Source organism: Puma concolor, chromosome A2 (assembly GCF_028749965.1).
Source record: "Puma concolor isolate L17-30 chromosome A2, mPumCon1.1.hap2, whole genome shotgun sequence".
Classification (NCBI taxonomy): Eukaryota; Metazoa; Chordata; class Mammalia; order Carnivora; family Felidae; genus Puma; species Puma concolor.
Window position 1 is genome coordinate 136947819 of NC_141668.1, and position 25582 is coordinate 136973400.

The following is a 25582-nucleotide window of genomic DNA, read 5'->3' on the forward strand; positions in this document are numbered from 1 at the left end:
TGTATTTATAACCTAGTGGAAAGCCAAGAATGAAGTTGCTTTCCTATTGATTATTATACCAGTCATTAACTGCTGACAAAATGCCATTGCAGCAGGCAGAGAACGTTGGCCAATTCCTTTGGTAATTGTAGGATTCCATCATTAAGATTGCAGTATTCTGGACAGTAATTACTCATTTGCTCCGTGTATTCACAGTGTGTGGGTAAAGTGGTTGGACATTTTGTGGCAAGACTAAGGATCCTGGCAGACATTAACTTCTACATAAGATTCTTTCTTGACAGTCAGTGCTACTTTAAATAATTTGTGGTTTGAGCTTTTATTTATGCCAAGTATTCTTAGATGTTAATATGCCAGTTCTGCATAGACTTGTATCAAAGTACTTGATTTTTGTGGTAGAGAGACCCTTGTAAAAAACCTCTATGTAGGATCTGTAACTCTAGGATGTTGTAATGTAGCAACATTTTCTTGTAAGCAACTGGGAATAATAGTCTATGGTCATTGCTTTGGAGTGAATTATTGCAGGGTGGTTGTTCCCCTTTGAAGAGGTAGGTGCCTTTCAGCTATGCTGGGGGAGAATGGGTAATTTCTCTAAAGGCTGAGTCAAAAATCCCCGCCTACCAATATCTCAAGTAAAGTAAAAGAAGGTTACAATGGAATGTCGTCATAGACAACTAATTTCTGCCCTAAGAAATATAATAAAAGGGGTCAGATCCCAGGAAACCTGCATGCCATCCCTCCCCCCTGCCGCTTCTCCCTGAGTGTTCATATAGAGATATCCTGTAAGTCAATGAAAGTGCTGTTTTCTTGGTCCATCCATATCATCCAGTGAGTTTCAACTGTGTCCAAGTCTCTTGGCCTTGAGAGAATTGGAGATTTCTACCTGCACCAGAGTAGAAACAGTAGAGCTGATAATGCCTAGCCACCTTCTGTTATATCTGATCAGTCTTAGTGTTTTATAACTTGAATCAAAAGAATCATATCCTGCACGTATCAAGATGATGGTCCTGGTTTGAGCAGACCCCGGAGGAGGTATATCAGCAGTTTAGGGACTGTTATTTCCATTTTATGAATAAAAAAGCTGAGGCTCAGAGAGGAAGTAGGTTATTATGATTATTTTTTAATCAAGTCATAGAGTTAGTTAAGGGTCAAATAAAAACTATTGGTTCTAGGACACCTGGGTGGCACAATCGGTGAAGATTTCAACTTTTTTTTTCTTAAGTTTTTTTTTTAACATTTATTCATTTTTTTTTTTTTGAGAGACAGAGTAAGCAGGGGAGGGGCAGAGAGAAAGACACCCACACACAGAATCTGAAGTAGGCTCCAGGCTCTAAGCTGTCAGTACAGAGCCTGACACGAGGCTTTTCTCACGAACCATAAGATCATGACCTGAGCAGAAGTCAGCCACTTAACCAGCTGAGCCATCCAGGCACCCCGGCATCTAACTTTTGATTTTGGCTCAAGTCATGATCTCCCCATGTGTGAGATTGAGCAGGCAGGCATCAGGCTCCACACTGACAGCAAGGAGCCTGCTTGGGATTCTCTCTGTCTTCTCCTTTCTCTGCCCCTTCCCTGTTCATGTGTGCGCATGTGCTATTTCTCTCTCAAAATAAGTAAATAAACTTAAAAAAAATATATGGATTTTCACCAAGTGTTCTTTCCAAGAAATCTTTCAGAAATATTAGTGAGGATACTGATTAAATAAAGATTTCACTTTACAGCATCAGAAGGACAAAGGACAGTGGGATTAAGCATTATAATCTAGGTTCTCTTTGCATAGAAGGTAAAGGTGATGATTAGTGGTTAAATACTAAAAATGAATGTAATGAAAATGGCCTGTCAAATCTGTATGTAACTGTGGCAGTCTGTACCTTGTAATGGGTGACCACAGTTTATATTACTAATTCATTAAACACAGACCGACAGGTATAAATTACTATGTTCTTTATTAGAATGTAAGTCCCTTGAGAACAGGGTCTTTGTCATAATCATCTTTGTAGCCCTAAAGTGTAAGATCAAGAAAGCCATAACCACTTCTCCTGCCTGTATCATGAGAAAAAATGACAGTATTTTATTTTTCTTTCTCCTGTGTTAGCCTGGGGAACTAACTAATTTGTAGATTCTTAAGGGATATTCATGTATGTGCCTTGTTCCCTTTAGTTGTCTGCTTTGATGCAAAAATAAACTTTGATGACAATGCAGAATTTCGACAAAAGGACATATTTGCTATGGATGACAAATCAGAGAATGAACCCATTGAAAATGAAGCTGCCAAATATGATCTAAAATATATAGGATTGGATGGGAACATTGCCTGCTTTGGTAAGAAAGTAGTTCTATCAAAAGAATGATTTGTGGATTTGGGGGGAATTTAGGAACTCCTGATTTCTGAACCTTTCTGAACTGTTATTTCCTAAAAGCCAGTAAAAATAAGAGTTTGTTTGTTTGTTTGTTTGTTTGTTTGTTTGTTTTTGTAGCCCCAAAGTCTTAGGAAACAATTTGGAGTTTCTTCCCAATACATTTTGCTCAATGGTCACTGGTTTAAAGCGGGGTTTCTCAAGTGTGGCACTTTTGACATTTTGGGTCAGATAATTCTTTTCTGGGGGTTGGGGTGAGGGTCCTGTACATTGTCAGATATTTAGCAGTGCCCCCTGGCCTTTAGTTGCCATTGACAGCCAAAAACATTGTGATAGCCAAAAATGTCTTCCAACACTGCCATATATCTTCTCGTCAACAAAATGACTCCAGTTGAGAAATACTATGTTAAAGCATCTCAGTTAAATTTTGTGTCATAAAAATGGAAATCTTTACTACCCCAGTCAGTGTTAATATGCTAGGAACCATTCTGGAAATTTGTGTTTAAGATACAGTTTCTCCGAGGAAGTGGAAGAGAACATACACTTGAATCATTATACTCCAGTTTCGGCTTTTATGATCACCAAATGATAAAATGTTTAATCCATTATCCAGTTTATTAATAAAACAATTGATTCTATCATACTCATCTAAATTTGTGAAAATGGCTTATTCAGCTGAGATAAGAATGGATCTATAGAGGCAATACAATTTCTGTTATTGTCCACAGCTTATAGAACTGAGATTTATAACGCGTCTGTGTTTCTGGTAGAACCAATTCATTGCCCTGGAAACTGAGGTCTTAATCTTAATGGAATTAAAATAAAAAAGATTTGTAGCTCATTAAGCCAACAGTATTATTATATTCAGATCTGAACAGACCTCATCCAGTAGTCTGCTGTGCAATACAATAGAAAATGACATCTAATTACAAGTGATACCAAAAGCACTTACTTTGTATTGGAGTAATAACTGTAATGTACCAGATCACGCGCATTGTTCTGATCTTGATAAGCTAATGCGCTCTCAATATTTGTAGGCATTTAGAAAGGAGAATGATATAATGGTGTGTTGAGAACAAATTAAATACAGATTCTTTGTAGCCTCTGTGGGAGTATGCATGATCTGACCAAGTTAGCAGCCTCAAAAGCTACGATTAACACATTTCAAATTGTTTTAAGATCTTATATAAACCATTTTTATTGTAGTTGCCCCAGACTTAATTAAATTAGTCACAGTTCACAGGCATGTCTGGGGAATTCAAGGGTCAGAAAAAGTGAGGTATAATTTTACCATGTGAGTTTCTGCTGTGTTCTGAAGGTTTGCTTTTCTTCTTCTTTCTCCCCCCCCCCCCCCACCTTTCTAATCTGAGGAAAGTAATCTCATATAATTAAGCATAAGAAGTGAAAGAAGTACAATTAAAACTCAGCTCTGGAAAATAAGAATTGCAATGTTAAAACTTTTTACTTGTTTTCTTAAAAAAAAACCCTCCTAAGATGTTAACACATTTTGGTTCTAGTTTTAATGATCAGGTTGCTAGTGAACATTTCTCATATTAATTTGAAGAAGGAACAGAGGGATAGGAGTATTATTTTGATGCTGTCATTTGTTCATTTGTTTTGTGAGTTTATCCACATAACCTATAAATATGCGTGGTTGAGCTGAGTGTAAAAAAGCATGGAGTCCTATTGAAGTTGGGACCCCTGTGGTTCAACCCCAGAGGGATGCCATATTCAAAGCATATTCTCAGCAAGCAAAAAATTAAATGAATTCCATTTTTTTTTTTACTCAGGTCTCTTAAAGGATATTAAAGACAATGCAATTCATAGACCCAAGCAACTTCTTGTAGCCTTTCTTCTCTCTTTCCAGGTTCGTTTGAGTTCTGTATTTTTCCAGAACCCAAAACTCCTTCTTCTACTACTAGCTCAAATTAATCAATTATGCAAACTCTTCCCTTTTATCTGTTTGCCAGATTGATTTAACTTGTTAATAAACCTGTCTTTGTATCCCCAGGGTCTTTTTTTGTTTATTGTTTTGTTTGTACATTTCCTGACTCTTTATCCTAAAAGTCTATGAATTTATCTGATTGAACAGGATTCTAGGCAGGACATATTGGCCTGGTAGTGACAGGGGTCTGTCTCTGGCAGTATGGGCGAGGGAAACCGTTCATGCACCCTTTCCTGTTGCCAAATTGATCTTGTTGTGTGTGCCATTTGCATTCCACAGTGAATGGTGCTGGCCTTGCCATGGCTACTTGTGACATCATCTTCTTGAATGGTGGGAAGCCAGCCAACTTTTTGGATCTTGGTGGTGGAGTAAAGGAAGCTCAAGTGTATCAAGCCTTCAAACTGCTCACAGCCGACCCTAAGGTAACCTGTCGTTGTAGGCAGATCGCGTCATGTTCTGATTTCTCACCATCAAGAGCCACCTCTTTCCTACTGCTAAAGGATAATAAGCCACACATTTATTTTGTAGCCCTAGATGCAAATCCTGCCTTAGATCTGATTGTAATACACAATGATTCGACTCGTTTCAGGTGAAAGGCTAATAAGTACTCCCAGGATCCAGTTTCAGCTTCTGTGTTTCCAAAGTCCTGGGAGATAGGAGGAAGTAAAAAAGGGGGTAGTGCTCCAGACGGGGAAACACCGGTTGGTGTGAAACATTATCTGAGTAACTTATACTGAAGCGATTAGTCCCATTCTTCACATGACTTACAGGACTCATTCTCAGATTCCTTCCATAAAGATACCGCAAGTATTATCACGCGATTGGAGACAGAAGAAAATTATAGGATTATAGAAGTGTATATCACTAGAAAATAATAACCCCACATTCTTCTGTATGCTTTTAATTTTCATCGCTGATAGTTGTATAGTTTACAGCATAGGTACTAGGTAGCGTATAATGTTGCTTTATGACCCTCTTTCCTTAACTAGAGTATAGCTATCACGCCCATGCTAGTGTATAGTAGGTATTCCGTGAACATTTTTTGAGTTAAAATACCAGTATGCTTTGTTGGAACTGTAGGTACTCAGTAGTTTATGACAACAAGGTTTAGGTGGACGTTTGTTACGTGGAAAAAACTAACATGTTTTGAACGTCTGATATATACCATTTAATTCTCTTAACAATTCTGAGTTTAAACTTTCAGAATCATTATGTTTATACTGTTAGAGTATCTGATACATTCTGTTCTTTTTCGTGTTTTTTTTTTTTTTTTTAGTGTTCATTTATTATTTAATTTTGAGAGAGAGAGTGAGTGAGCAGGGGAGAAGCAGAGAGAGAGGGAAAGCAGAGAAAACCCCAAACAGGCTTTGCACCGTCAGCGCAGAACCTCACATGGGGTTAAACCCATGAACTGTGACATCATGTTCTGGACCAAAACCAAGAGTGGGATGCTTAACCGCCTGATGCACTCAGGCACCCCTCTGTTGGTTCTTAATGTATCTGAACACATGGGAAGTCTGAACCATCACTAAGAACAAATGAAAATGATACCAGCTTTAATTTTTTTTTAATTTTTAAAGTTTATTTATATTGAGAGAGACAGCATGGGGGGGGGGGTGGGCGGAGCAGAGGGAGAGGGAGAGAGAGGGAGAATCCCAAGCAGACTCTTCCCAGTCAGTGCATATAACCCAGTGTGGGGCTCAAACCCTTGAACCCTGAGATTGTGACCAGAGGCGAAATCAAGAGACAGACGCTCAAGCAACTGAACCACCCAGGCGCCCCCATATTGTTTTTTAAGAAACGTGGTCTGAACTTAATATGGAAACTTATCATAAATAAATGTACCAATAATAGTCTTTCGGTTCACAACTATAAAATTTTGTCTTCTATTTTCATTATGACTCAGATAGTTGCTAACCTTATGTTTTTGCTAAGTCTTTCCCTTCTGATTCATGAAATAAATGGTAAGGTATTATCAGCTACTTATTTTCAGTTTTCCAGTGCTATCCAGGAATAACAAAGTCATCAAAATCCAAAGTCGCCCAGCCATGAAGAATGTGTGTGCAGTTGGTTTTTCTGTTTCTATAAGTACCTTGTTTCTGTTGGTTAGGTAGGAATATTGTCAGTGGCTTCCTACTTACTAATTTATTTATCCCTTCTTATTCTTATTTTCTTTTTAAAAAAATTTTTTTTTTCAACGTTTATTTATTTTTGGGACAGAGAGAGACAGAGCATGAACGGGGGAGGGGCAGAGAGAGAGGGAGACACAGAATCGGAAACAGGCTCCAGGCCCTGAGCCATCAGCCCAGAGCCCGACACGGGGCTCGAACTCACGGACCGCGAGATCGTGACCTGGCTGAAGTCAGACGCTTAACCGATTGCGCCACCCAGGCGCCCCCTTATTCTTATTTTCTAAGGGAAGCATCATTTTCCTTCCAGAGATTTTCTTGTCAATTTAAATCTGTAAATACCGTGGACATAACTCACACACAGCTTTTTAAACTGCTTGAACCACAATGTACTTAGAGAACAGGGCAATTGTAATAAAATAGAACTTTTAGTGTCTACTGAAATTCGGTGCTAAGAATAATAGAGTGCTATCGAGGGAGTAAATCTACCAGGACAATCATTGCATTTTCTTTGGAATATCTTTTCTTAGTAGCTGATCTGGAATTTTAATTTTGCAACAATGCAGGAGGAGAAGGAAAAATCACTTGCAGAGCCATTTTTTAAAACAGTCTCTTAAAAAATTTTTGACTTTGCCCTATGGAATATTTTCAAATGCTTGGAGTATTTAAACTTTTTTGAGATTGCCTGTCATCTTGGGTAGAGAAAGATATGTGGGAGTTATTTTATTTTTCTCATGCTATATCAGGAAAATGAATGCACAGCCCATCTCACTGTAAATTTTCCAAATCTTGAAATTTCAAAGACAGTTAAAAAGCATAGAAATGTAATGGGTATTTTCAATCCTGGCATTGTTTCACAGATTTTAGAGAACAGAGGCTAAAAAATAGTATAGATGAATTGATTTGATTTTGCAAGGAAACTGGTTACAGTTCTGGCTGTAATTATTTCAAGTAGAACCCCATTCAGCTGCCCAGAAGAAAAGAATCCCAAAAACCCAAAGCTGATTATTACAAAGGTATTGATTTTCTCATTGGATGTAAGGATTAGTCAGTTGAAGACACTGAAATTCAAAATTGAAAAAGGCCTTTTGTTGCTAAACTTGAATCAACTGATAGTAACAACTAGTTGTTTGTCATCTGTATAAGCTAATTCTTTTGATCAAGTAATAAATGTCATCATTCGAGAACAATATTGTGGGTTGACATATATTTCTACACATAATGTCAGCCATAGAGCTGAAACTTAAATTTATTTTGCCTGACTATTAGCCTTAATGCTGACATTCATCAGGACCCAACACAAATGCCTTTATAACTAATGTGTTCTTTATTTGTTTGTAATATATATGAAACAGAGCTCGTCTGCCAAACTAAGACAAGAGTCTTTTCAAGATAGCTTAAAAAACTGAATTCACATTAAATATTTTATAATTCCCTAGTTTTCTAGTTGAGCTTGAGATGAGAGTTGAAGAACAATGTAGTTTGTTCTGTTGGTGGTATAACCTGATCATCATTTTTTTTTTTTAATTTTTTTTTTTCAACGTTTTTTTATTTTATTTTTGGGACAGAGAGAGACAGAGCATGAACGGGGGAGGGGCAGAGAGAGAGGGAGACACAGAATCGGAAACAGGCTCCGGGCTCCGAGCCATCAGCCCAGAGCCTGACGCGGGGCTCGAACTCACGGACCGCGAGATCGTGACCTGGCTGAAGTCGGACGCTTAACCGACTGCGCCACCCAGGCGCCCCATGATCATCATTTTTAACATCCAGTATGGTAAGCCCTAGGATTCTTAATCCTAAGTAGTAAAGATCACATTAAATAGGAAGTAGAAGTAGGGGTTTGTGGTAAGTTATAAAGAATTTGAATAAACTTGAGGGAAAAATCCTCCAAGGATTGTGTTATCCTTAAACTTTCGTTTTCCTGAGTCATACATTGGCTTTTACTTCTAATTCTAAACTTAGAATTCCAAAGGTGTAGAAAATGAGTACAAATGACATCTGGAGTATGTAAAACATCTTGCATCAATGAATAATAGGAAAAGACAGTTGACCGGAATCTCAGCACTCACCCCAACTCTTTTGGCCAAAGTTAAGCAAATCTGTTGCGCTCTGGAGGACTGACTTTGAAAAGCAGTAAGTGTGGGATTGACATTCCTGAAGACTCCTCACCTGATATGTCCCTGTGCTTCCTGGGTTAGATCCAACTTAGAGTCGTGTTTTCAAAGCTCTTTGTTTTTTAATTTTTATTTCTCTTAATATTATTTTTTTGATTCCAAGTATAATTAACATAGTGTTTTTCAAAGTTCTTTAAAAATCCAGGAAGGGGGAGCCTAGGTGGCTTGGTTGGTTAAGTGTCCAACTCTTGATTTCTGCTCAGGTCATGATCTCGCATCTGTGTGGAACCTGCTTGGGGTTCTCTCTCTCCCTCTTTCACTGCCCCTCCCCCTGCTCATGTGTGCACATGTGCACGCTTTCTCTCTCTCTGTCTCTGTCTCTCAAAATAAATAAACACTAAAAAAAAAAAAAATCCAGGAAGAAATGTGCTACATAAGCACCAAGTACCAGTTCAAAAAGGAATGGAAGGATTCTTAGTGGGATTCTTGTACCAGACTGCCCAGGTTCCCGTCCCACGTCCCATCTTTACTGCTTATTGGTTGTGGGAGCTTGAGCACGTTATTTAACTTGTACATATCTCAGTTTGCTCTTTTATAAAGTGAAATTATAACAGTACTTATTACCTCTGCGGGTTGCTTGCTTGCTTTATTTATTTATTCAAGTATTTAGAGCTTAAATTTCTTGAGGTTTTTTAAATTCAGATATAACTGACATGTAACATGTAAGTTTAAGATATATAATGTGTTTATTTGATATATCTATATGGCACAGTATGATTACCACTGTAGCATTAGCTAACACCTCTATCATGTTTCATAACTGTAATTTATTTTTTGTGGTAAGGACATATAATCAGAGAATCGCTTATTACATTAACTGAGATTATACATACACATTTCCCATTTAAAGGAGGAATAATTTCATATGATAGTGTCATTTAAAATTTTTAATAAATTTTCATTGAAGTATAAACTTCATATAGAACAGTATGTAAATCGTAAGTATATAGCTTGATGAGTTACCACGAGGTGAACATACTGGCAGCCAGATCATAAAATAGAACATGACCAGTGTTAGGGACTGAATGTTTCATGTCCCCCCAAATTCATATGTTGAAATCCTAACCCCCAATCTGGTGATATTAGGGGGTGGGCCTTTGGGAGGTAATTAGGTCATGAGGGTGGAGCCTCATGAATGGGATTAGTACCCTGGTAAAGGAGACCCCAGAGAGGTCGCTCACTCCTTCCTCCATAGGAGGACAGATCTAAGTCATGGCCATTTCTGTACCAGGAAGTGGGCTCTCATGAGACCCTGAAGCTGCCAGTGCCTTCACCTTGGACTTTGGCCTCTAGAATTGTGAAAAGAAATGTTTGTTGTCGCATCAGTCAGTCTATGGTAATTTGTTAGACAGCCTGAACAGACCAGTACGCCATCTCAGAATGGGTACCCCATCTCAGAAGCCAGTGAAGTACCCCCACGCCATACTTCTACCCTGCTTTCCCCTGAAGGTAACACAGCTATCCCAACTTCTAATGTCGTAGATTTTGTTTTGCCTTAACATAAGTAGGGTCATACGGTGTACATTCTTTTGTGTTTGCCATCTTTCACTTAACTTTTATTTGTAAGATTCATCTACATTTTATGTAGCAGTGGTTCACTCATTCTTCCTGCCGTATGCTGTCCTACTGTGTGACTCTGCCAGAAGTTTTCATCCTTTTCTATTGATAGGCATTTATGTTATTCACAGTTTTGACTGCTACGTTGCTGTGAACATTCTCATACATGTCCTCTGGAGCACATTTCTGTGGGATATATTTTTGGAACTAGGATTTCTGGGTTATAACATATGCGTGTCTTCAGCTTGAACGGATACTGCCAAGCAGCTCTCCAGATGTGCCAGCTTTACACTCTGGGAGCCATTTATGGCAGTCCCAGTGTGTCTCCACACCTTTCCCCACCCTTGGTGCAGTCAAGCCTTTGCGACTTTAGTCGTTCCAATAGATGTATGGTAGTTTTCACTGTGGTCTAATGCCTTTCTCTCATGGCTAATGAGGTTGAGCACCTTTTCATATAATTATTACTATTAGGATAATACTCTTTAAATGTCTGTTAACCTTGTCTGTAAAGTAGACATGAAAATAACACCCCAAAGCATTGGCTTTCAATATCAGCAGAGATAATATATGTGTGAGTACTTGGCAAATATTCCTAAAGCACAAGGAAAACTTTCGTTTGTGTGGACTTTTAAAAAAAATTTTAATGTTTATTAACTTATTTTTGAGAGAGAGAGAGACTGAGATACAGCACAAGCAGGCAAGGGGCAGAGAGAGCAGGAGACCCAGAATCTGAAGCAGGCTCCAGGCTCTGAGCTGTCAGCACAGAGCCCATGTGTTGACTTTTTTTTTTTTAACGTTCAATTCCATTATCATTTCTGAGGCTTAGGTTTATAATTATTGAAACAAGAGGAAGTAAATGTTCATCTTTGGGATGGGAGGTATCTGAAACAGATCCATTAACACCAGTGTTACTGTATGGGTTGTTTTGAAGTTGATGAAATGGTAAACAATTCAGTAGTTTGCAGTGATTCTCTGTTCAGACAACCAAGAAAACACAACTTAATCGAGGGAGGATTAAATTCATAACCTGCAAGAACCACAGAATATCATTTGGTATAAATTTGAAAAGAGCCCAGCTATTTTAGCTCTGTGGTATGTGATTCAAAATTGTTTAGAATTTGAGGCTAGAGAAATAAAAATGCATGCCATATTTTCAGTATCAAATGCCTTTTAGCATGCAAATGCCTTCACTTGTAAGAAATATGTGCTGATATTAATATGTGCTAAATGCCTCACGTACATATTGTTGATCATCATACATTTAGAATATATTTAAAAACAAACCACAATATCCTCTTCTTCACTTATTCACATGTTTATATCAGAGGCATGAAGCAAAACTCATTTTATTACAGACCACTTGTATTTGCTGAAATACCTTATCTGCAGGGGAATATTTATTTTTGGTGGGTAATAGAACTCTCGTAGAGATTGATTTTCAAATGTAATCCCCAATACTTGACACAACACGAACATTATTTTTGAAATAACTCCCCCATCCCTGTTCTTACAGGCCTCTTTGAAAACAAATCTAAAAGTTGGAAAGAGTAAGTCCAGGCAGCCATTCTTTTTTTTTTTTTTTTAAACTTTATTTTTTTTTTTTCAACGTTTATTTATTTTTGGGACAGAGAGAGACAGAGCATGAACGGGGGAGGGGCAGAGAGAGAGGGAGACACAGAATCGGAAGCAGGCTCCAGGCTCCGAGCCATCAGCCCAGAGCCCGACGCGGGGCTCGAACTCGCGGACCGCGAGATCGTGACCTGGCTGAAGTCGGACGCTTAACCGACTGCGCCACCCAGGCGCCCCCCAGGCAGCCATTCTTTATGGTGATAGGCTGCCTGGTAGTCTAGTCTGAGAAGGATAAAAATGATTCTGTGCTTACGAATTTGTAACCTGCCACCTGGTTTCAGCCCTGTGCAGGGGAACACCGTGTATAAGCTGGAGAATGGAAAGCTCGCTGCCTTGTTCTCATTTCTCTTTGTTTCCTCCAAGTGCTTTTCCTATTGTGTTGCATTTCTTTCTCTGATGTCCAGTTGCTCCACATTTCCAAAAATGTCTTGCTGTCCTCGTCCAACATGCACTTGTTCCATTTTATTGGCCGGCCAGTACTGCGCAGTAAGAGCTGGGCCCTGGGAAGGCCGTCGGTTCTGTATCTTGCCCAAGACCAGTGTTTCTGAGAGCTACCCCTTTTCGACGCATCCCTAATGGAACTCTCTAAATCTGTTTTCATGCTGCTTGCTGACATACTGTCAGAAATAAATCAAAAGTAATGTTTTTTACTCTTTGCTCTGCTTCTCAAACTTCAAATTTGGATGTGCTTTGTTTTGTTTCATGGTAAGTAATTTGAAGAATTTTAAGACTTGGGGATATTTTAGTAAATTTTATCATTGGTCCCAACATGCTCATAATTGATTATGAATCCTGTATGGAGAAGCCTTTGTAGATGTTAAACAGAAATGAACCACTAATAAAGGTATAATGTCACCTAGATTGGAAATAATATATAATTATTAGAAGAGTTGGGGATATTTTTTCTCTTAATGTTACTGCACTGTGAAAAGACACGGTTCAGTTCAACAGTTAAGAAAATAGTGCATTTTCTAACAATGCCAGGATTAATGTCAGGTATCTCTGAGTCTTAAGAATTTTCCTATAATGCTAGACTGATCAAGCATCTGAAAGTTTCACTATTATTATTTTTGAGGTATTGTTTTAGAATCCAAATAATGCCTCGTGGGAGAATCACTAGATGTAGGGAGTAACTTGGGAAAGTAATTCAGGAGAACAAGGTGAAGACCCTTTGAACTGGGAAGGGTTCTGGGTCCTCTCCTTTATAGGGGTGAGCTGTAGTCTGGTGGGATGAGCCCCACTGCCTTCAGAAGGTTGAAGACACTGTGAATTCCCTCTATAACATCCACCCACCCACTGCCAGAGAACTAGGGGTTAGGAATGATTGTCTTGTTCCTAAATGAACAACACGTCCATATGGGCTTTGCCCAAGAAATTGGCTTGACTCAGAGTGGCTCGCAAGATAAAAAGCGTTTTGTCTTTTTTTTAAGGCTGTTTTATTAAACAGCATCCCCGTTTTCCTAATTATTAAATTAGAGAAACATAAAGTATAGAAAAGTACAAAAATAGATCAAATTACATTTATATGCACTTTTACATATACTTAAAATGAATACACAGAGTAGTAGTATTTTTGACAAAACTGGTATCAGTATGATTGACACTCTTATGTAGTCTGCTTTTTTCCACTTTTTACGTACCTTTTCCCCTGTCATTGTACAGTCCTCTGCAGCATCTTCGGGAGCTGAATAGTATTCACTTGTAAGAACATATAAATTTACTTAACCAGTCCTCTGTTATTTGGTATTCAGGATGTCTCTCCCTTAAAATAATGCTGCCGTAACCTCCTTGTACTCTTAACTTTACGTACACTTCAGATTACTCATGTAAGATGAATTCCTAGGGGCGCCTAGGTGGTTCGGTTGGTTGAGTGTCTGACTCATGATTTCAGCTCAGGTTATGATCCCACGATCGTGAGATGGAGCCCCATGTCAGGCTCCACACCGGGTGTGGAGTCTGCTTAAGATTCTCTCTCCCTTTCCCTCTGCCCCTCTCCCCTGCTCACATATGCATTCTCTCTCTCCCTCTCTCTCTGTCTCAATCTCTCTCAAAGTCTCTCAAAATAAATAAAATAAGATGAATTCTTAGAAGTAGGAGGCTAACTATGTATGAAGATTTTAAGGTTTTCATACTGACTGCCTGTTTGTCACCACAGTAGGTAGAAGGATGTAGAAGGCTGTTGTCAATGAGAGGAGTATGCACTTGGCTGTTTAAAGTGGCCCCTTGTGTAGTGCCACAGTGCTGCCTGGTTTTCCCAAGTCATGTCTACTATGATGGATCTTACAGAGAAAATATATGTTAGATAAGCTTTGTTCAAGGGTGAGTAAAAATTCAATACGAATGAATTAACAGTATATATGAAGTAAGGTATCCTCAAACAGAAACACAGAAAACAGGTTATGCATTGCCGTTTTGATGAAAACGGTGTGAGGCTTATGGGAAACTGGCCCTTGGTTTCCTCAGGAGCAATGGTTCGGTATTTGCTAACTCAGTGTTCGCTGAAAGTTGATAGACCGTGACTATTATGGATAACGAGAATTGCCTGAATAATGTTTTGGCTAATTATGGATGGCTCTTCAGAGATTATGTGAAAGAGCTGCTCCATTTTATCTAAGAAAGGACAGTCCGGAACCCCTAGCCTGAATGTAAAGTCAAAAACTCTTTTCTTTTCCTCAGTTGCTTTTATATGCTTCCTAAAGGGAAGGAATTTGACTATGAATATGAAAACCTTCAAAATATGTCAGTAATGATATTTTAGACATATTGCCTTTATGTTTAAGGATTAAATGAATAAACCTTGAGAAAATTTTAACTTAATTTTTCCACTATCCAGGTAAGAATGATTTCCTTACACATGTAAGTCCCTCACTTTATGCTTTTTGAAAGGTTTCTTTACATTTAAAAATTGATTATTTTTTCCACTTTTAGAAATTTGCATTTCCTACTAAAAGTCAGAGGTTAAAAAAAATTGTCTCTAACTTTATTACCGTAACATGACCTCTATTACAATTTTGTTAAATTTCCTTCCAGTATTATCTACACATATCTTCTTTATAAGATTATAATTAGAATACCCTTCCTATTGATGGCCTTTAAAAAATATATCCAGTATTACATGATGTATATCCTCCAGTGTTGTTAGCTGGTCTCTCTCTTACTGTTAGTTTTACTAGCATATTAATAGTGGGCAGTGTGTTAAAGGCCTCTTGTTATTTAGAAGGTTATTTAAAGCTCAGCATTTAAAGTCATTTTCAGAAAATGTGTGAACTTTGTAAATCTGGTTTGCTAAAGTAGAGTACAGTATAGTTAACAAATGCAGTAGTAACAAGTGTGAAAAACATTTTGGTACAAAACAGACTTATAGAACAATAAAAAAAAGAAAAAGAAAATCAGCATTCTCTAGGGCTCAGCTAGATACCCCTTTAGTGTCTTATGCATTTACTACATCAGTGGACTACTGATCTGCCTTTGTTTTAATTATCGCAGGGTTAATGAATCATTCTTTAATATTTGATACAGTCATTTAGAATTGCCTAAATTCTGAAATACCTAAGAATTCCAAGTGTGGCCTAATGTGCCTTCCTGATGGCTGAGTTGAAGATCTTCCCTGTATCCTCCTGATATATCCGGTTCAGTGAGGTGAGACCGAGTCCAAAACAAGACTTGCAGAAGTTAGAATAGACTCACCTTTATTTTTCCTTGCTCTTTCTTGCCAGCATTCTTCCTAAGAATCCATTGGTTTCTCTGTGCATCTTCTGTCTTTGTAAAGAGCAAGACACTTTAGGCAGACTTGTTAATTAGGTGCCTTTTTAATCTCTAGCCCTCATCAGATGCCACCTCAATGATAATATGTGATAATATGTCCCAGTCTCCCTTTTCTTTTCTTTTTTTTTTTTTTTTTCAACGTTTATTTATTTTTGGGACAGAGAGAGACAGAGCATGAACGGGGGAGGGGCAGAGAGGAGGGAGACACAGAATCGGAAACAGGCTCCAGGCTCTGAGCCATCAGCCCAGAGCCCGACGCGGGGCTCGAACTCACAGACCGTGAGATCTTGACCTGGCTGAAGTCGGACGCTTAACCGACTGTGCCACCCAGGCGCCCCTCCCTTTTCTTTTCTTTGGGGTATTTACAAGTTACAGTCTTTACCACTTAATCATCTCCTTTATTCATACATTTCTCTTTTTAAATCTTATAAAATCGCCTAGAAATATTCTCCCTCCCCCACCCCCCACTTCTTGCTGCTGTTTCATTAAACTTTTCATTTGTTCCATATTCTTTGAAAATAGCTCCAAGTATAGTTTTGCCTTGAGTTTTTTTTCCCCCAGTGCCTGGTTTTGTCCTGTTCCACTATTATTAATACACTTCACTATTTCTAGCCACTCTAATAGTTCAGGGAACATAGTAGGTCCTCCAAAAATGTCTTTTCAGAGCAAATTCATATTGACAGCGTGTCTCTCTCTTTCCATGGAAATCCTATGGCTCAGTGGTCTCAGTCAGCAAGAGAAGCATAATAAGTTAATGAGCTGTCCTTGTGAAACCATTTCCCAAGGTAGGTGCCAGTGCTCTGTGTCTGGCAAGACTCTCATGGGACGGGACAGCCTGGTAGGGTCCATTGTCTAGAGCAAGACTTGCCTCCCCAGGGTCCAGGAAGCAGTGGAGGGAAGGTCCTCTTTGCAGAGGGTTGGGTGAAGTCCTATGCAGCAGCCAGACTCAGCAGCAGTCGGTAATAACAATACAGGAGGAACTGCAAGTGGCAGGGACCCTTACCTGAAAGCAGGGTGTTAGTAGAAGACAGCAAGTGTGCCAACAAAGGGAGGCAATTTTAAAGAGTATTTAGGGAATTCTGTTAACCAGTAGCCAGTGCCACAGTCCCCAGGCTGTAGTGCAGGGCCAAGCTGCCTTCTTACAAAGCAAAGCATCCCATACGCAGAAGTTTGGTTCTAAGGAGACTGGAGGGCCGGGCAGGCAAGTAAGGCAAGAATTCATCCATAGTACAAGTCACTGTGTCAACCATGAGGTTCACTAGGCTCGTCCCATAGCAAGAACAACTTTATGGAAGGAGGGGGGTTCCCCCCCCAGCTTGTTGGGGCAGCTCCTCAGACCACTTTATGAGGTCAGGACTAGTTCTCCAGACCAGAGAATGACTAAGCTGGACAGAAACCCATTCAGTGATATCAGCCAAATGATAATGCATGGTGTTATATATGCCAGGCATTCCTCTAGACCCAGAATTGTAGAGCAGTGGGTGAAATAGAGTCCTGTTCTCTTGGAGCTACCATTTCAGAGTGGGAAAGTTAGTTAAATGAGTGAGTAAATAGATACATTATACAAAACAAATAAGTAATATACTGGGTGGTGGTACAAGGTTAAAAATAGAATTGAGGATGCCAGAAATTTGTTATTTTTGATAAGTTTGTCCAAGAAGCCCTCTGATGAGTTTACCTTTGAGAAAGACGTGTCCTGACTGTTAGATGTGGAGTTTGGGTTTGTAGGCAATGACATGAATGTTCCCAGTGAGGGGAATCTGATCAATATCTGCACCCGTTGGAGGTGCCCTATGTTCCTTCATGTTTACTCACTACTTCTTTTTTTTTAATATATGTTTTTTAATGTTTATTTGTTTTTGAGAGAGAGACAGAGATGAGTGGGGGAGGGGCAGAGAGAGAAGGAGACACAGAATCCGAAGCAGGCTCCAGGCTCTGAGCTGTCAGCACAGAGTCCCCATATGGGGCTCGAACTCACAAACAGGAGATCGTGACCTGAGCCAAAGTTGGACACTTAACCGAATGAGCCACCCAGGTGTCCCTCACTACTTCTTTACCTCAGTGTCCTAAGCCACCTCGCTTGCTTTATTGTCAACTTTAAAAAAAAAAAAAAAGAGGTTTGGTCCACTTGAACTTTGCTCTAATTCGGGTGGCAACTGTCTTCCACTTAGAGGTCCTTTGTGCATGTCGATGGATATTTTATCTCCATCCCCAGGACCCTCTCCTCGGGATGCTCTGCTTCCAACTTTGAGGACTTACGAAATGGAGCACTTTGAACACAAGTATTAGTTAGCATTCCCAAGGGGCAGCTGGCACAAATCCAAGTTAATTACTTTTCTTCCAGCTTATCTGTGAGTTCTTTCATTAATCGTTATCCATAAGCATTCTGGACACATCCCTTTTTCTCCATTAGAACTCCACTGGAGTATTTCTGAACAAACATTTAGGTGTCTGCTTTAATACTCAGAAGCCTTAGGATCATAAGTAGTGAACAGAAATCCATTTTGACCTTTAACCATTGACCTAGATTTCACGTGCTCGTTCATCCCAAATAGCACATGCCTCTGAGAGATATGAGTGACCTAGAATCTTCAGTGTGTCATTGTTATCCAAGAATGTGGACATTTAGTAGCAGATATGAGGGAGAAATGCCCAAATTTAGATATTTCTTATATTTTTCTGTTTTACAACCTGTGACTGTGAATGGATCTTCTTGTCTGTTAAACTGAACTGCCAAATGATTAATCCAGATGCAGACTCTGCTGACCAGATTCTGAAAGAGAGGTGTTTGGTAATCAAATGAGAAGAGTAAACAAGGGAAAAGTAAAAAATACCACCCCCAAAAAAAAACGAGAATCTTTACTGAAAGCATAAATTCTGTGATTCTCTTTTTCTCTACCAATGTATCTTTAAAAGCTCTCCCTGTTGTAAGTTGCACCAATTTATTAAACAATGCAAAACATCTTAGGTAAGACAACAGGACAGAAATTCGAGCCTCACCATCATCCTACCTTCCCCCCCCCCCCCAGTGAACACAGCTTGTGATTCCGGCCTTCAGCGGGCAGTCATTGCCTGTTCTTTGATCACCTACTGTGGTCAGGTCCCAAGCCAGTCAACAGAATGGGAAACCATCCAGCATTTAATGTCATTGGTTCCATTACGCTGTCCTTGTCAAGTCTTCCGGTTGTAATTACCCCTTTAAAGCAGAGGAAGACTTGAGCCTGATTGACAGATACAGTCCTTGCTAAGCTCAAAGAAGACCAGTGTAAAGCATCCATTCATACTGACATCACACCCTCTTCTCTGGGTTCACAGAGAAGAGTCTGTGCAGCCTTACCACTCAGAATGTGGGCCATGCACTTTTAGTGTTGACATCAACTTGAAGGCCGTTAGAAATGCAGGAACGTAGCTCTACCTCAGATCAGTGGGGTCCGGATTCGTGTTTTCACAGGATGCCCAGAGGATTCTCTGCACATTAGAGTTTGAGGGGGCACTGGTCCATAGCAGGGGGAGGCATACTGCAGTTCACAGCCAAACTCTGCCTCATGGGTATTTGTATAAGTAAAGTTTTATAGGAACACAGCTTTGCTCATTCATTTCCTTAAGCAGTTGAGTAGTTGTGACAGAGACCTGGTCCCCAGTGGTCTAGGGTCGGCATGCCTGGAGTGTGGTATTGGCCTAGTGTCAGTTTGTATAGAAGCTCCAGCCTATGGGCTGTTTTAGGTCTATAATAAATACAAAGACAGAATCAGCATCTAGAAACTTTTATTCCAAATTTCTGTGACATACAAGTAGAAGATCAATTTTCTAGCATTTCATATGATTGTGTTTTACAAAAACATCAGTGACTGTCAGGGCATTTAAGAAAAAATTGTCCTTCACCACAGATTATGTGAGAAGCACTGCTCTGTGAGTTTCAATGGGTACGTGTGTAAAAACCAGTATTGTAGGGGCGCCTGGGTGGCGCAGTCGGTTAAGCATCTGACTTCAGCCAGGTCACGATCTCGCGGTCCGTGAGTTCGAGCCCCATGTCGGGCTCTGGGCTGATGGCTCAGAGCCTGGAGCCTGTTTCCGATTCTGTGTCTCCCTCTCTCTCTGCCCCTCGCCCGTTCATGCTCTGTCTCTCTCTGTCCCAAAAATAAATAAACGTTGGGGAAAAAAAAAAAAAAAAAAAACCAGTATTGTAAGTGAAGGTGATTGTACAGGGTACATCTTGATGCTAAAGTGAGCTTTATTACGGGCTGCAGTATTCACATTGTCCTGTTGTTCTTTGCTCATCAAGCTTTGTCTTGGTTTCTTTGGTGATACTTCTCCTTATGGTCCTGGTGATGCCTTCGTTCGCCGTCTGCATCCCCACTTGGATGCTCTCTTCCCCGCTCCTGCCCACAGAGAATGCTTATACCTGGCCCGGGCCCGTTGCTCTGCTGCATCCCTGGCAGAGGGTTGCTTTCAAGCGTGGGCGCCTGGCAGAAGCCCCTCAGTCCAGCCAGAGGCTTCCCTGCTGCTGTTCTCATGACACTCATGCAAAAGCCCACCTGCCTGTGGGATCACAAACTAAAACAAGGTGGCCCAGGAGGCTCTAAGTATCCCTTTCCACTTGGTGACAGCACGAGTAAGATCCAGGAGCAAAGCTGTGCCATAGAGGCTCCCCGAGTCATAGGGCTTCATTCCTAGGGCCTGGCTTCTCCAGCGGGTGGACCAGCAGTCACCTGGAACCTCTTTAGGAATGCAAATTCTTCGTCCACTTAAACCTGCTGAATCAGAAAGTCTGGGGTGGGGCCCAGCAGTCTCTACCTTAGCCAGCCCCTTAGGTGATTGTCATGTTTGAGGAGGTCTGCTGGAGCTCTCTTAGTGTCCTCTGGCTTACGAGAGCTGCTTCAGCTCCCATCTCAGCCAGGAGCCCTTTCGTTCTCTGTTTACCTTTCAGGTTAGAGTGACTCCTGTGCTGTGTGCTGTATGTGTTACTTGTACAAAACTGACAGTTGGCCCCAGCTCACCCTTGTTGTGCCAAATAGTAGCCCGGGACTCCACTCGGTTAACACTGATTTGAATTTCTTTCTCCATACACTTGACATCCCCGTGTGTTTTAAGATTTTTATTCCCTTATTTCTTTGTCAGAATCTCTCCCTAAAACTCAGAGGGACTCTATCAGTTCTAAAGTGACTTTTCTATCCAAATGAGAATTAAGGATAATCTTCTAGTTAATAGGTAACATTCCTCAGCTGGGTTTGTAAATGCATTTTTCTGAAGATCAGTTCCCTCATGGAGAACTTTTATTTCCCTTCCCTCTAAAAGTAGAGAACAAAAACAAGTTGTATAATTTTCAAGTGACTTTCTATAAACTTTATGAAATCACCTCATCTTGAGCTCAGTCACTGAAGTAGATCTAATTCATTTCTGTCCCGATTAAGTTACCATCAGCTGCTGCTTTTCACAAGAGATTTCCTTCCTATTATTGTTCTCTGTGCATTTAATCTCTCTGGGTACTTTTCTTCCCCTCTCTTGATTTGTAAGTGTTTTGCTGTGATTCAATCTCCTGTCTATTCTTGTTACAAAGTACAACCTTCATTTGTTATCTGAGTTCCTTTTGCTCTTTGGGGAAGAGGGAAGTGGTCAGATCTTTCAGTATTTGACAAATGTCATGATAATAGAGTGTTTCAAGGTGGAGATGTTGAATCAGCTTTTATGTTTGGTCAAGAAAATTGATTCATAATGATATGTGACATAAAGTCTTCACTGAATTTTTCTCTGGTATACATGAGGAATGAAAAAAAAAACCACTTCTTGTAAAAAACAAAATATAATGTTTCTTTATCTTGATGGCTCTTTGTACAAGCTCCCTTTACAGATTACTCTGCGTGCCGACAAATCAGCATGTATCTTTCTCCAACGATTAGGTCATCTTGATATATCAACTGCCATTGGAAAATTGAGATTTGCATGGTTTCCTTCCATATTTTCAGTATCAGGCTGAGACCTTATTGCTGTCTCTTCCAGTTTTGGGGTTGTATCATGTTCTTGAGTGTTCACATCTTCCTTGGGGGGCAGGGTGTGGACCAGACAAGACATAGGATACAAGCTCACTTTCATCCCTACTTGTAGGTCTGCATGTCTCTAACTCACTGCAGCTACTACACGTTGTAATCGCATCTCACATGTAGGTGAGGCTCTAAAAAGACCTTTCAGAAGGCAAAAAAAATTTATAATCAAACTTAACTTTGGAAATCCTTTTAAGTCCACTCATAAATTTTAGTATGGGTGAGGAGACGCTGATCCTTCTCCATGACATTCCTCACCACTGTGGTCTATAATTAAAAAACTGGTGGAATGTTTTATTAAAGTCTGTCTGGCCCCTGACACTATAAACTCCTACAAGGAGGATGGTCTCTGTTTTGTTCACTCCCTCCCTACTCCTCACAAAGTGGCAGAAATATGGTGCACAATGAGTAATTATTTTTCTTCAATTATAAAAAAATTAACTATCAAAGTTAATGGATAAAATAAATAATAATAATAATAATAATGGCAGCTAACACTGACATAGGTATTAAGTATGTGCCAGGAACTGGTTTATGGGCTTTACAAATATGAACTCATTTATTCCTCACCACAAACCTAAGATAGGTAATAAATCATGGCCATTTTACAGATGAAGAAAGTGAGGCACTTTCCTCACTTGCCAAAGGAAAGTTGCCAAAGGACACACATGAGTGGTAGAGCAAGGATTCAAACCCAAGCAGCCTGCCTCTAGTCCCTCTTCATACCAACTGGATTATACAGTGCCCTGTGAGCAAAGGAGCTCATTCCCTCTCACCTCCCTCAGCAACTTGTGTTCTTTGAATGGACCGGTGTTGGGGGCTCCCACTAGATTTGGCTCTTTCTTGCTCACTTGCTTGTTCCGTCCCTGTGCCTGCATAGTTGGATTTATATAAATTAAATGTGTGTCTGATGTGACTTTGATGTATGGGATGAGGCTAAATAACACTCCAGTGCAGGTATAAAGAAAGCAGTAAAAACCAGGGGCTTAGAAATTGTTGCAGAGTATTTTTGTCATGCATATTAGATCTTTTTTTAAACATGCAACTTTCCAACCAAAAGGGTCATTATACAGTGGTTGAAAGAGAGACATAAAGAATGCCTGTTCAAATTCTGCGGTTCTAAGAGATTTTTCTATATCTTACTCCAATGAAGATATCCTTCCAGGCAGTATTTTAGGTTTATAATTGCATGGACCTTCAAAAGAAAAACACAGACAAACAAAAAAACAGAGGTGCCTGGGTGACTCAGTCAGTTGAGCGTCCAACTCTTGATTTCAATACACACCATGATCCCAAAGTTGTAGGATTGAGCCTCAGGTCGGGCTCCTCACTAAGTGTGGCTGAGCCTGCTTGAGATTCTCTCTCTCTCTCTCTCTCTCTCTCTCTCTCTCTCTCTCTCTCTCTCCCTTTGCTCCTCCCCAGATCTCTCGCTCTCTCTCATACACACACACACACACACACACACACACACACACACTCTCTCTCTCTCTCTCTCTCTGTCTCTCTCTCTCACACACACACACACACACCCTCTCTCTCTAAAATTTAAAAAAAAAAAACAGTTATCAGGGAACACCTGGAGGAAATGCATGTGCAAAGCATATCCTGGGTGGTGGGAGAACTTGAAAGCTTCATGCTCAGCAAGTCACTTAATGTAAAGGGACGACAAGGCCTGTCTTTTCATTGAAGACACATCATAGGACAGGTTACAGGGAGCTGACAAGTTCCAGGACATCCTCCTAATTGTTTAGTTCCTACTGCTCCCTGTAGGCTTTGCTCTTGGACTCTTCTTTGGGGCTGTATACTCTCAACTGTGTATCTGCCTTTAATCAGAGTTCCCGAACCACACGTCTTTTGTTACATGGAAGGGAAACTGGAAGTTTCTCTCACCGTTGTTACCGTGATGAGAAAGAAGTCAGTTTGTTGTTTTTTTTACAAACGGAGGAACATTTTCACCCTTGAGGTATTCATGTCTTGATTAAGGTAGCTAGGGTTTATATCATGTTTCTTTCTAGTTTGCTAATAGGAAGTAGTCTTAACTAAAGCCCATGCTTTCTCAGGGGTTGCCAGCTGTGAGTCGGTTGCTCTGAGTCATGTGCTCGGTGGCATTTTGTTAATTACACTTACTTATTTAGCACTAATGCAAGAAACATGACTAGTAAGTCTTCAGTATTTGGGTTTGTGTTTTAAATTCATTCCTCGGTAGCACCCTTTCTCCCTTTCCTTCTCATCTTTTCAGACCGGGGGAAAGAAAGGGTCTTTGGAGCTAGGTGTTGTCCTGAGTGAGCAGTCCTGAGGTTGGGGAACATGGAGTCTGGCTGTGTGTGGGATGTGGGGTCTGCTCTGTCAGTAGCTGGAAAGAAATGGAGTCCTAGCCTGCACCCCTGTATCTCTTCCCCTTCCTAGGTCAGGAGTGGGGCTTTCCTGAGGGAGAAATACCTTTGGTGGAAAAGGACCCAATATAAGTATGAGAATCATGAGTGACCTGGATGCTTGTATGGGGCATTGAAAATAAAATAAAAGTAAAAACAAATTAAAGGAAGGTTCCATTAAGCCAGTAAAGTATGTGTTTAAATCTGATTTTAAGTGAAGCTTCTTTAAAAAAACAGTTTTAAAACTTCACATGAAGCAGTATCTGAAAATTGGGTGAGACCGTCTAAATAGGAAAGAAAGCAATCTCATCAGACGAGTTAAGTCTCAGCAAATGTAGCAGGATTTGGCATGTTCTTCTGAAAGGGGGCCAAACCCTTTATAGTCACCAAGTAAATCAAGTCTTGTCTCCTCTCTGTCAGCTCTTTGATATATCCGTGGGAATCCATAGAGTGAGACCAACGAGAACAGAGCAAACGAGCTTCCTTCACAGGGGTTATTTTGAGGCATTTGAACACAGCAGTATTCCTTTCTTCACCGTTCACAATGTATAAATTCCCGAAAAATTTTAGTATATTCGTACTTTGTCCAAGTCTATCATAATTTCTGCTGGGCAGTGTATTCTTAAAACCTAATGGACCCAGGAAGATGACCCCAACTTTCTACCATTTGCCATCACTAGGGACAGAAGCAGTAGCCCCCTTAGAGAAGAGCCGAGCAGGCTTTGCAAATTGGGAGGGGACTGGCAGTATGAACTCGTGTTCCATTTACTTTAAGGAAATGGTTTTAATTAAACAACACTCACAGCTTTATTGCTGTGCTTGGCAAGCCTTGAGGAGTTCAGGGCTGGTAGTGCCGATACTCAGAATTATCTCAAGAAAACAGCCTTATGTCCTTCCCAACCACAATGCCTTTTATCATGAAGGTGGGTCAAAACAAAACTCTCCCCAAAATAAAGTCGCAGTGCCTCCTCTTACATGCTTTGAACTGTGTGGTCAAGAGTCCTAATGATTACCTGTCTAAAACATATCCCTCAATGCTTATTCTTTTTGGAATTATAAATTAATTTCTAAACTACCGATTTTTTTTTTTTAGTTTTAGAGTTGTCTATGAGATTTATTTCATTTCCTAAATAATTGAGTTCCATAATTTAATACATGGTCATTTGGGAGGATTTGGCATATAGAAAAGCTCACAATAAAATAAAGTCACCCCTTATTTTTTAGCTCAGAGATAACTCTCATTAGGATCTGGTGTGTTTCCAGTGTTTTCTCTTTCTTTCTGTGTAAGTACACTGACTCTACACTAAATGGGGATTGTACTGGTTTTTTTTTTTTTTTTTTCCACTTAGCAATGTACTGAAATCATTTTACCACATCATTAAATATTTTTGTGCCACAAGATTTTAGTGGCCATGTCGTGTTCCATTACGTGAATACACCCTTGTGTTCGCAGTTATTTTCTTATGGTTAAGACATTAAGCTGGCTCCCTAGTTTTGTTCTTATCATAATGTGGTCATTTTAAAAATATTTTTGTGGTATAAATTTATAAGTGGAATTGGAGCTTTGGTGGCTTTTTCCCCCCTTTGAGATGTGGGACTCTAATTTTTTAACCCTATAC

General features: G+C 39.9%; 1 protein-coding gene across 3 annotated transcripts in view; it reads left to right on the forward strand.

The window, feature by feature from the left end:
- The window catches only part of SUCLG2 (succinate-CoA ligase GDP-forming subunit beta), a 334454-nt gene that overhangs the window by 164208 nt on the left and 144664 nt on the right, over positions 1 to 25582 (forward strand). For all 3 annotated transcript variants that reach the window (XM_086697627.1, XM_086697628.1, XM_086697626.1), the window contains exons 8-9: positions 2158 to 2319; positions 4579 to 4721. In XM_086697627.1, the coding sequence (XP_086553753.1) occupies positions 2158 to 2319; positions 4579 to 4721 (305 nt within the window). The remainder of the gene's footprint in view (positions 1 to 2157; positions 2320 to 4578; positions 4722 to 25582) is intronic.